This window comes from Pelophylax lessonae, assembly GCF_965119305.1.
Source record: "Pelophylax lessonae genome assembly, chromosome: 5".
Lineage (NCBI taxonomy): Eukaryota > Metazoa > Chordata > Amphibia > Anura > Ranidae > Pelophylax > Pelophylax lessonae.
In genome coordinates, this window is record NC_138772.1 from 479,003,198 (window position 1) to 479,016,238 (window position 13,041).

General features: G+C 41.6%; 1 protein-coding gene across 1 annotated transcript in view; it reads right to left on the reverse strand.

Annotated features, from left to right (window-relative positions):
- Positions 1–13,041, reverse strand: part of MTERF3 (mitochondrial transcription termination factor 3) — a 64,461-nt gene that overhangs the window by 9,853 nt on the left and 41,567 nt on the right. Inside the window, exon 5 of the mRNA XM_082257502.1 lies at positions 1,350–1,497. Coding sequence (XP_082113628.1) covers positions 1,350–1,497 — 148 coding nt within the window. The remainder of the gene's footprint in view (positions 1–1,349; positions 1,498–13,041) is intronic.

Consider the following 13,041-nt stretch of genomic DNA (forward strand, 5'->3'; position numbering starts at 1 on the left):
TGACAGCACCCTGAGCACATGTGACAGACGTGAAAGGGTCCTGAAAAGCCATAGAGAGTGTTATGCTGCCTGTAAAATCATTCAGCATGACCTGTTTGGTGGTGGGCCAGCGATGGTCTGGGGAGGCATATCCATGGAGGGACGCACAGACCTCTACAGGCTAGACAATGGCACCCTGACTGCCATTAGGTATCAGGATGAAATTCTTGGACCTATATAGCAGCCACTAGCGATAATCGCAAGAGAATCCGGCAGGCTGGTTGTACCCAAGTTGATCGATTGATCAACTTGGTACATTCAGCCTGCCCATTAATGGTATGAATCTTGGCTGGTACCTGGCCAGGCCTTACTCCTCAAGCACCTCAAGGAGTGCACTAAAGAGTGCTAAAGCTGGTGCAGTGTGAGGACCATATAAAGCTTTACCACTTCAGAATTTAAGAATGTTAGAGATATGTCCTAAAAAGTTTTTAGGACACATCTCCAACATCCACCTTCTCTCCTCCCCCTGCTACTGCTCCAACAAGCTTTATAATACACAGAATGAACAGTTGTAAAAATTCAGCTGCTCCTGCGAAAATGACACTTGCAGATAGTCTGCAAGTGTCACTGAGTAAATTTAATATGACAGTGTATTGATCAATTGTATTTACTATTTTATTCATATGTAGATCAAACACGTGACCTTTGATCTGCATTTGATATCACCTAAAAGAAACATTACAATTTTTTCTTCAATAAAATGGATTCCTATTTAACCCCTCATTACCCGTAGTTAAAGACCAACTGAAAGGGGTCATTTTTTATTTGCCCAGAGTTAGGCTTTTAACCCTAATGAACTCCTTCCTCCCATAACCTAAATATATATTTTTTTATTTCTATTTTTTTTACCATTAATATTTTTGCACTTTCATTCTCATTGTTTTAAATTATAGATCAATAGATTTATGAAATTTATAAATTTGTATTTACATTTATAAATGAATAATTTATAGAAAAAAAAATGTGAAGTTATAGTTTCAAACTAACACTGCTCCAAATAGAAAATAAAACGGCTTATAGCTTTCTTAGGTATTCGATAATTTTTGCCAATACTGTCAAAAGAGTGCCTATTTTTTCCCCCCAAAAATGTACATATTAATTTTGTTATCTTAGGCAATAACAAAGTTATCCTTTGCAGGTATGAAAGCTGAAGTAGTTTAAATTCTGAATAGTCATGATTACCATAACGGATGTGTTTTTGGGCATAATGTCTCCTAAGAACTAGCACAAGGTGGCGCTCTATGTCTAAAGTGCCTGACAACGGGAGGAAAATCAAACATCAAGAGTGCATTTAGCTGACACATGCTTACATTTTCTGCACTGAGACCCAACTGTTCCTGGAAGAAGCCCAGCCGATTGTCCAACCTCTCCACCGAAAAGTTCAGCAGATAAGGGGCTCTGGAGACCATCCGAGCTATGGCTTGCCGGCTGAATTTTCTAGAGCTCAGGTAAGCCACCCTGTAGGGAAAAGATTAGATACAATGAGGACCTGTCCCACCTAGGGAGATAGACACAGGTGGGAAATGTACGGAGCGTTCTGTCAGTGAGGACACAAAGTGTTATTTTAAACAGTGTGATTCAGCACAGCCAACCTGTCTACACAGTGAAAATTAACCCAATGTCTACAATAAAAGGAGGACAATGCAAAAAACCATCAGATTGGCTCTAATCCATACACTTGTAACTCTTCAATGAGAAAGGTCGTTGCTCATACACATGGGCGTAATTACTTACATAAACACTGGATCAGGCTTTTAGAAAGATCCAGTGTAAAAACGCATGTAATGGCAAGCAAGGTCCACTCATTTATGCACATAGAGCACTTGGAAGTGTACGCAGGTAAATGCATTTAAGTGGCTAAAATCTTCAGTTATTCTAGCCTCTACAATGAATGTACATGTGTATGTGTGGGATTAAAATACATGGACTCTGCATTTCAGTTTTAGCTCTTGGAACCCTACTCTAGTAGCTAAATGACCCCATGTACATGGACATATTGGATTTAATATGGCGGCATTCAGATCTTAAAAATAATAAGAAAAGCAAATCATACGGCTCAAACAAGTGCAAAACTGGAGTGCAAATCACTTTTAGTTTCCAATCATTTTTATTAACAAAGAGTTTTACGAGAATAAAATATAAATCACAATATAGAACAACATTGGGGTAATGCCAAGACTTACATCTCCACAAACTTACAAAGATAGTGAAAAATATGAAATCACACTTGGTAAAGGAAATCTGGACCGACCATGGCAGCGGAAAGCCTAACTGCATGCACAAGGATAACTAAAATCTTACCAGCATGGTATATAGCAAATTAAACAAACCTATGGTCAAGAAAGCTGCCTATGCAGAAGGCAGTCTGCTCAGCCGAGTCTCAACAGAAGACATTTTTATCATTGGATAAATACACCCCCCACCGTCTTGTGCACAGGCATAAAGCCCGATCCCAGACCTCAGCCCCTTGAAGGGAAACGACTTTGCAAACCGAAAAATAGTAGTCAACCTCCCATGCCTTTGGTATAAGAATGTCTCCCCCAGAAAAAAAGACAGAGAAGAACTAAAAGAAAAGAGCGTGTGTCAATTCCCCCAACCTAGACCATGAGTTAACACAAACGAGTGCGGGTATCTCCCGTCAAATACTGAATCCAGGGGCTCCAGGTTTTTCTCAAACAACTTGAATTTGTCGTTTAATCATAATCCAGGACAGTTTAGCCCTTATTAAATCCATTGGCATCACTGCTGACCTCCATGACTTTGCTATGGATATGGCTGCAGGGGAGAAGAGGGAATGCCAACAATGTCTGGGACATGGGAGCCAGTGGGTGATGTCACCTTTTCTAGGCATTCCCAGTCATCCTAGAGCGATCTCTCCTGCAGTCTTTGTGGACTGATCCTGTGGGAGATGGATCATATAACCAGACTGGAGCAGGCTGAAAATAGGTAACTAGATACATCTTTTTTCCGATGTTATAATCCTTTCTCATCATATCCAAAAATTAATTTTTACTAAAAATATTGACCAATAAATATACTGTATTTTAGGTCTACTTAAACACATCAGCTTCTGCCCCATGCATGATCAATGCAAACAGCCATGGCCATATTTGTACCCTGTACAAATCAACGGCCTCGTTGGTGCTGTTTGCACATAACCGCTCATAAAATGAGGGCCACTAATCTTCCCTGGGTGCAAACGTTCTGTGTCCAGGGCTGGTGTTCTCTGGGCGCAGCTAGTCACCCAGTGTGAATGTGGCAATGGCAGAGAATGTTGCTGCGTCCAGCTGAGAAGTTTATCGATGTTAACCACTTAAGCCCCGGAAGATTTTTACCCCCTTCCTGACCAGGGGGTATTTTACAATTCGGCACTGTGTGGCTTTAACGGACAATTGCGCGGTCGTGCGACGATTTACCCAAATAAATTTGACGTCCTTTTTTTCCCCACAAACAGAGCTTTCTTTTGCTGGTATTTGATCACCTGTGCGATTTTTTTGATCATGCGTTATAAACAAAAAAAGAGCGACAATTTTGCAAAAATAACAATATTTTTCACATATTTTTATATGAAATCCCCCCCCCCCCCAAAAAATGTAAAAATCTAAATTTTTTTACATTTTTGGCCAATTTGTTTTCTGCTACCTATGTTTGGTAAAAAAAAAAAATCACAATAAGCGTATTTTGATTGGTTTGCGCAAAAGTTATTGCGTTTACTAAGGGAAAGATTTTTGTCATTTTTGTTGTTTTTTTTTTTTAACGAGTAATGGCGGCGATCTGCGATTTTTTTTGCGGTACTGCGACATTGCGGCGGACAGATCAGACCCTTGACTGACATTTTTGACACTTTTGGGGGTACCAGTGACATTACTACAGTAATCAGTGCTATACATATGCACTGTTACTGTAAAAATGACACTGGGAGGGAAGGGGTTAACTTTATTGGAGAGGGAGGGGTTAAGTGTGTCCCTAGGGGCGTGCTTCTTACTGTCATTGGATGTGGCTTTGTGTGTAACAGCACAGATCAACGGTCCTACATACCAGGACCGAGTGATCTGTGCTTTTACACAGGGGAGAATGACAGGCGGCTTTGTTTACATTAGCCGCCTGCCTTTCTCCCTCTCTACCCGACGATCGCAAGTGTCCCACGCACCGGCTTCTTCGGGTACGAGTGGGGGCGGGAGCGTGCCTACGGCGGCGCACGCTCGCCCCTTATTCGCTCCCAGGCTAGTGACGTACCGGTACGTCACTTTGCCTGGGAGGGGTTGACCGCGGCCGTATATAGACGGGCGGCGGTCGGCAAGTGGTTAAGATGCATCAGCACGCAGCAGCCAAATCAACGAGGTGTAAAGCTTGCCATATGTGGCTCATAATTCGAACTGTGCATGGCCTTACCAACACCTGTGGGGCATCCTCAAACGAAAGGTGAAAGGTCTCTAACATCCTCCAGCTCCGTGATGTGGTCATGAAGGAGTGGAAGAGGACTCCCGCGGCAACCTGTGAAGCTCTGGTGAACTCCATACCCAAGAGGGTTAAGGCAGTGCTGGAAAATAATGGTGGCCACATAATAAAATTGACACTTTGGGCCAAATTTAAGCATTTTCACTTAGGGGTGTACTCACTTTTATTGTCAGCGGTTTAGACATTAATGGCTGTGTGTTGAGATATTTTGAGGGGACAGCAAATTTAAACAAGCTGTAAACTCACTACTTTACATTATAGCAAAGTGTCATTTATTCAGTGTTAATAAAATATTTACAAAAATGTGAGGGGTGTACTCACTTTTGTGAGATACTGTATATATATATATGTGTGTGTAAATTGTTGGCGTTATAAAAGTAACTGTAATAAATAAATCAACATTTGGAGGATGCAATTGTAGGTTATCAATTGCATCTCTGTTTTAACCATGCTAGCTCATAATCTGATCAATCAATACGATCAATACCATGAACAAAGAACCTCAGTGCTGCCAAACTTGACTCAGTTTGACCAAACCGGATCTAAATCAACCAGAAGGGAGGTTCGATCATTTTGGTTGACTCACACATTAATTGGATAATAAAACTGAAGCATGTATAGCCACCATAAGGGAGATTGTTCTGGGATTGTACCATTATATCTGAATGTGTGCCTATAATATATTGATCGATCTCTTCAGATTGGTTACAGGGCATCTCATCCACCCTCTGATCATCATCTGATCTATTAGTCTCCATTTAGGGTCCCCTCTACAAGCCCACACATCTCTATATAGCAATGAAGACATTCAGCTATCAATGCCGTACTTTACCATGAGAACTCCCCTAAAGGGAAGCAGGTAAGCCTGTGTTTACATGGCCTAACACACCCTGTGATAACACGGTTATGCAACACCTGTATGGAATCTGTGTACAACAAGGCGCTGTGTGTAAAATTTGGCAGCGGCATCTCAGTACTGAATGGGAAAGAACATGGGAAAAGCTCTGGCTGTGCTGACTCGGGTGGAGACCTTTCACAGGAGCTGGCAGAGAGGAGACAAGTTAGACGAATAGAAACTGGAGACGACGAGCAATTCCAGGTCCACATTTTCCACAGGTATGTTTGCTAACTTTCCTTGTCTACGTACTATTGAAGAGGAGAGAAATATGAAGGCTGCCGCTGTGGAAATGGCTTCCTGGAAATGGCTGGTTTCCCCGATGGTCATGCTGGCTTCTGTTTTCACTATTCTGAGTCCCTGAGCATGTACAAGCCGACACAGAATCCTTACTTTCCTCCTAAATCACCCAGAAGGAGGACGCAGGTCAGGAAAGTCAAAGTACTGATGCCAAAGGATCGGCATAACAGCACAATCAGAAGGTAGTCACTGGTGGCAGCCCCCCAGAATTCTCTAGTGAAAAGTTTGACATTAAAATAAATCTGTACTTCACCAAGCCCAGCTTAAAAAATAGAAGTAAACCCTAAGGCCCCTTTCACACAGTCAGTTTTTCAGGCGGACCTGATCGGATGCCCCATGCATCCCTATGGGGCAGCGGATGTCAGCAGAGACATCTCGGCTGACACCCGCTTCCACCCGATCGGATCATGTCCGTCAAATCTGGACGAATGGAAACCAGATTTTCCATCCGTCTGGCAGATTGGATCGGATGAGAACGGACAGGCGGTCCGTTCTCATCGGATACCCCCATAGAGGACAGCGGAGATCTGACAACTCTGTATCCGCACACAAAGCGGAGACAGAGCTGTCATCCGCCTGCTCAGCAGGCATAGGTGTGCACGGCCTATTGAATTAGGGTGTGCACCCCAAAGCTCAAACATATTGGTGTGTGTATTTAAAGTATACTGACAGTGTCAGCAGAGCAATGGACGGTGTCAGTAAAGCAGAGATTGGTGTCAGTAGGGCAGCGGACAGTGTCAGTAGTTTTTAGTTTTATTATTTTTTTTACTATTTTTTTAGGAGCCCCGTTATGGGCTCCGATGAAATGGTGAAATATTAGTGGAATCTGCACCATACAGGGTGATTAGGGTGTGCCCAGGCACACCTGGCACACCCTGTGCGCACACCTATGTCAGCAGGGATCGGCGGATCAATCCCCGCTGAGCAGAATGGAGTAGTATGAAAGGACGCTAAAGGCCCATACACACGATCAGAAAATCGTACAAAATCCGTTTGCGGATGAAAAACGGACATAATGTATCACTATGTATACGGATGTCAGTGGATGATCATCCGCTGACATCCGTTTTTCGTCCTTTCCGTTCAGTTTAGTTTTTTGGAACGGAAGAGAAACCTATTTTTTCTTCCGTTCAAAAAACGGAACGGACGCAAAAATGGATGTCAGTGGTGTCATCCGCTGACATCCGTATTTACATAGAGATACATTATGTCCGTTTTTCATCCGCAAACGGATGGGATGAAAAAAACGGACAGACAGACCGGATGACACAAGTGTCATCCGTGTCCGTTTCGAAAAAAAAAAAAAAAAAAAAAAAGGACCTGATCGGGCAAAAAAAAAACTGAACGCCCGTGTGAAAGAGCCCTTAAAGTTTTGAAAAATCAACACTGTTTTCAACAGAAATCTGGTACTGAACATGGTAATGTTTATTAAAATTTTTAACATTAAGGGCTCGTTCTTCACACCTTACCTGCATGAAAACTGATGGGAAAACCGCACAGATTTCACTTGCAGAGACATGTTTCACATCAGTTTTCATGCGCGTTGTGTGCTGTGAACACTGAACAGGGCGCATAGAGAAGAAGAGTAAAGAGAAGAACCATTGTTTGGTGCACTTGCAGAACGTGTGCAGCAAAACTGACGTCTCTGTCTATACTATGGTGTGACTGTGAGCGAACGAGGCCTAGAAGTGGAAAACTGTGAAAAATAAAAACGTATTAAAGTATTCTGATGACTCTTCCATGAAGACCATATTTATAGTGTACCACAACTGCATTATCTGCAAGATCTTTCTGGAGGGATCATGCAGTCAAAAGTGGGTTTTGAATTGTTTTTCCACACACTCCTGCGAGCTGTTTTGTCTGATATTTTTCTTGGTCTTCCAGATCTTGCTTTAACTTCCACTGTTCCCGATTACTGCCATTTCTTAATTACATTCCGAACAGAGGATATTGACATCTGAAAACGCTTTGCTATCTTCTTATAGCCTTCTCAAGCTTTGTGAGCGTCAACTATTTTCAGTTTCAGTTTTCTAGACAACTGCTTAGAAGATCCCATGGTGCTGATTGTTGGGGCAAGGTCAGATGAGTCTGGGCATTTAAAACCTTTGAGATTGACATCACCTGGTCTTCCCAGACGATGATTGAGAACAATCCATGACACTGGCATGTCTCAGCCTTGCAAAGGTGGCAGTGCATGCTATAAATTCTGCAGGGTGCCCAAACTTTTGCAGACGCCATTTTTTTCCTGTAATTTTGAAAGTGTCAATGATGGAAATAAAATCTAACTTTTGTTGACATATTATAAGAATGTCTAATCTGTAATTTGATGCCTTTTGGAGATTTTGTCCTTGGCTTCTTTATGCACATTAATACAAATTTTTACCGGGGGGGGGGGCCCAAACTTTCGATCACCACTGTATGCATGAAGGTAAAAAAAACCTTCTGTGTGCAGCAGTCCCCCGAGATGCTTACCTGAGCCCCATTGACTACCGCTACCGTCAATCACAGCCAGTGAGCAGAGAGTAGGGGCGGGGCTAAGCCATGCTCCATGTGTAAATGGACACATGGAGCAGCAGCTTGGGAGCTCCCATAGTAAGCAGCTTAAAAAAAAGAGGAGGATCTGGGCTGCTCTGTGCTAAACCACTGCACTGCTGCGCAAATACCGTGTGACATTAAAAAAAAAAAATGCAAAACCTATTAATTTATTCTCTAGAGCAGGGGTCTTCAAACTATGGCCCTCTAGTTGTTAAGGAACTACAATTCCCATCATGCCTAGTCATGTCTGTGAATGTCAGTTTTACAATGCCTCATGGGGTGTGTAGTTCCGCAACAGCTGGAGGGCCGTAGTTTGAGGATCCCTGCTCAAGAGCCTCCACTTTAAAAAAAAAAAAAAATATATAGATATATATATATATATACACAGTAAAACCTTGGTTTGAGAGTAACTTGGTTTAAGAGCGCTTTGCAAGACAAGCAAAATTTTCAAATAAATTTTGACTTGGTTTACAAGCGATGTCTTGATATACAAGTAGCCTCAAGTCACAGCTGAGTATAAAAGAGAAGGGAGGCGCCTCTAAGTGTAGCAATATGGTTACATTTAATGAAGGTACAACATTTAGCAACTCACATGGTTGATGATTGGAACAGGCACATCTAAGTATGCAGGCATCCAGACTAAAGCTGTCCACATAGACCATCCTCTGCACCGCCATCTACGTCATCCCTTCCATGCTGCCCCTCGCTTTTAGATCCCTTTACTGCAGGGTGGTCTTCCAGGTCAGGACTACAGACTGGCAGCCGGCGGTGCAGAAGATAGTCTATGTGGACAGCTTTACCCCGGATGCCTGCATACTTAGATGTGCCTGTTTTATTCATCAACCATGTGAGTTGCTAAATGTTGTACCTTCATTAAATGGAACCATATTGCTACACTGTAGCTCCTGCTAGATTTTGCTTCTTATCCCCTTGTGGAAGCGGCTATTTGTGGATGGACATTTTATGGTTATATAACCTATCGCAATGCTATAATCTTTTTATATGGACTATAAACTGAAGGACTTATGAATAAATGGTTGTGGAACGAATCATCTGAGTTTCCATTATTTCTTATGGGGAAATTTGCTTTGATATAAGAGTGCTTTGGATTACAAGCATGCTTCCGGAACGAATTATGCTCGCAATCCAAGGTTTTACTGTATATCTATATATGTATATATATATATATATGTATATATATATATATATATATATATCTATATCTATATATATATATCTATATCTATATATATATATAATCGTTTGGGGGGGGGGGGTTGTATGTGATTTTCTAGCAAAAAAAAAAAATACAGATTGTTACAAAAAAATACTGATTGAACAATTGAAGTGCCAGAAAAGGCCCGACTGGAAGTAGTTAATATCACTTTAAGCATTTCTGCTACCTAGCAGCCATGTCCTTGTGAATCAATGGAAGCCAGTTCTCCGAAATGCTTTCATCTCCGACATGCCACAGTTCTTCTCAATTCTGTTATGACGTGCCCATACAAAGATATCCATTCCCTAGCAAGTGTGAAATATACAAAGATGGGGGTACATATTTAGAGGGAGTAGAAGAATGAAAACCGGAAATCAACAGGACCCCATTAGCAACTCTAAAATTGTGCTGGGCAATGTACAAAGACCTTTGAATTGTCTTTTTTTTTTTTCTTTATAGATAACAACTTGGATGAGATAGGTAATAAACTACCAAGGATAATGACCTGACAACTCCTTCCCTGCATCATATGATAAGAATGTGCAAAATGGAATCAGAAAGAAGGCAAGTTATATAAAAACAAATAAAAAAAAAATTAGAACATTTTGTTTTTTACATTATAGTGCATAAAAGGCAACTTTTTAAAAAAAAAAAAAAATTATTTTAGTTTTGGACAGTTTTTATTGCAGGCTGTAACTTTTCTGAGGAGATTCACCTCTCTATTTGTCCTGATGACCACTGCCACTAAGATGGCAAACTGATCATAAATCCAAAAAATGTTATTTGAGGGAAAATCCTCCATTAGGACGCCTGTTACAGTGATAACGGTCATTCCATTCACTTCGCAGAGATTTCCTCATTTCCTGTTTAATTTCCAAGACAGGAAGTGAAATTTCTCTAGCACACCCTCAGACAGCAAAAAACTGTTGCAACACTTTTCAGGCCTGAATATGGAAAAAAAAAAATGCCATTTTTTTATTATTGTGGGTTTTTTTTTTTTTTTTATTTACATTTTTTTCCCCCAAAAAGTTTAACTATGTCTTTATAAATGAAACTAATGCAGGCACCTTGTGTTAGGATTATTCAAGCTGCAATACAATATATTCTCTCCACAGTCTCAGAAATCGAAAAAAAACTGCTAAGTGGACTAAGGCAGGCCATAGACGATTCGAAAATCGTAAATGGCAGTGTTATCGAACGATTTTCGTATCGTTAGTGTGGTATGTAAAACGTTCGATTTTCGTACGACAGCAAAAATTCACATATCCAACATGTTGGTTTTTTTTGCGAAAATCGGCCGAATTTCGTATCATTAGTGGGGGAGTTGTATGATTTCGCCTAACAAAACACAGAACAGTAGGGAGTGTGTCCGGTAGAGATGTGGTTAAAAGGCACAAAAAAATAGTGTTTTGTCGTACGATTTTCGGCTCACATTGATGGTACACTCGATGATGTGCACGAGTGCCGCTTTCGTTTATCGAACGATAAATCGTACGTAATTCGAATCGTCTATGGCCTGCCTTAGGCAAACCATAGATTATGTGATTTTCTTTCCTGCAACCATAATCAATTTCCCCATCAACACAGTCAATGTGGTGGGTTTGGGGGGGGGGGGGGGGAGCATTTCCCAGCCAGGAGAACACTGTGAATATTGCTAGCGGCTATAGCCAATTGCAATAATTGAATGCTAAAAATTCAATATGCTGGTTGTACTAAAGCCAATTGATGGTCTTGGGTACAATCAACCTGTCCATGCAAAGATTGAATCTTATCTGGTCCCTGCTGAACCAGCCATATCTATCTATCTGCCATAGGTGGATTGGAATTCAGGCAATTTAGCAGGAACTGGGTGAATTTTGATCCCTGCATGTACAATCTCTTGATTGGTTTGTGTACAACTAACCTGTTGGAAAATTTTCTCTTGATCGACACAGGTCTGATCAGTGTATTCTGCAATCTTTGTGATGTAGGTGCGCTGAACCTTATGTGAATGTGTTTTAAAGGGATGGGTGGTTTGTGGTCCTAGAGGCTGCTCACCAGCAACTGTAGGGCCCTGCTGGACCCCCAGAGGTGTTTTTTGAAGTTTTGAAAGGATGGGAGCGCCACACTAGCTTGTACAGACTTTTTAAAAATATTTTTTTTTTTTATCCAAAATTTCTTTATCAGTTTTTCCAAGAAATGAAACAGTACAAGCAAGATGAATATTCAACGTACACATACAGTGTTAAAGCGGAGTTCCACCCAAAAGTGGAACTTCCGCTTTAGGCAGTTTTAACCCCTTGGCATGTCATTTTCTTTTGGGGGGGGGGGGGGAGCGGGTACCTAGTTTTGACAGGTACCCGCTCCCACTTCCGCTCGGAGCGCAGCGGCGCCCTGAGCGGAAGTTCTCCTCTCCCCCTTCCTCCCTGCAATCTTCTGGGACATGTCAGAGGTCCCAGAAGATTGCCGGCCAATCACGATGCGTAGCGCAACTCGCGCATGCGCAGTGCGCACCCGGCTGTGAAGCCGAAAACTGTCACCGCCGGGTGCCCACACCAGTGATGCCGGCGCTGCAGACAGAGAGGGAGAAGAGTGAGGCTTCGGGCGGCCGCATCGCTGGACTGTTGGACAGGTGAGTGTGTGAGGCTGGAACTCCGCTTTAAGCTCGGTGATACAATTGTAACATATAACAAGAGATAACCTTAATAGTATACGACCATATACAATCCAAGCTATACAAGCTAAGCTTGTTTTACCTGTGTTAGCCAACCCATCCAGACACCCCTTTTGGGAAAAGACTGTCTGGGTTGGGGGCCCACAAAGTCTACCTCCTCCTTTCCCAGGAAGAACAAGACAAGGAGGAAATTGCTAGTTTATTGGACATTTAAAAAAATACTGGCATACTAAGAATTTAATTTGGTTTACAGAAGGAAAAATTGAAATGTGCTCCAAACCATCATTATTGTTGAACATATAAGGGAGCCATACCATCTAATGCTATCAAGTAGGTGTGAGAATCTTAGGTCAATAAGAATGTCTTATCCACGTATAATGGGTTTAGTAGCGTAGTTATTTTTTTAGGTAGATTCACTTGTGGGATAAAGGGATTCTGTACTTAATGCTGGACATACACTAGCTGAAAAATAGTTCGAAAATCTGTCATTTGGTCCCATTGTTCATTTTTCGTCCAGTTAATGGGCACAAACAGAAAATCGTTTTTAACTTTTCAGAACCGAAAAATCAAAGGAACAGTTTGAAAAATTCTGCCGAACGAACGATAAATTTAAAGGTTAATGTGTTTCTCGGCCGAACTGTTTGCACTAGGCATAGGAGACAAACTGAACGAAAAACGTCCATTGAAGGATTTATCGTTCGAAATTCGGTCATTACATGATGGCACGATCGTCTGCTTCACGGCCGATTTTTCGTTTTTAGAAAATGAGTTTGAATGATTTTTCGGCTAGTGTATGGCCAGCTTAAGTTATATAAGATCAGTGAGTGACCTGCGTTAGTGAATCTTAAGAGTAATGTGTTGCGTGTGGTTGGTATGGTTCTCAATTGAATGTGATAAGAAGGGGGGGGGTCCCTTTAGGATATATTTGTGTTGGAGGATAAAGAG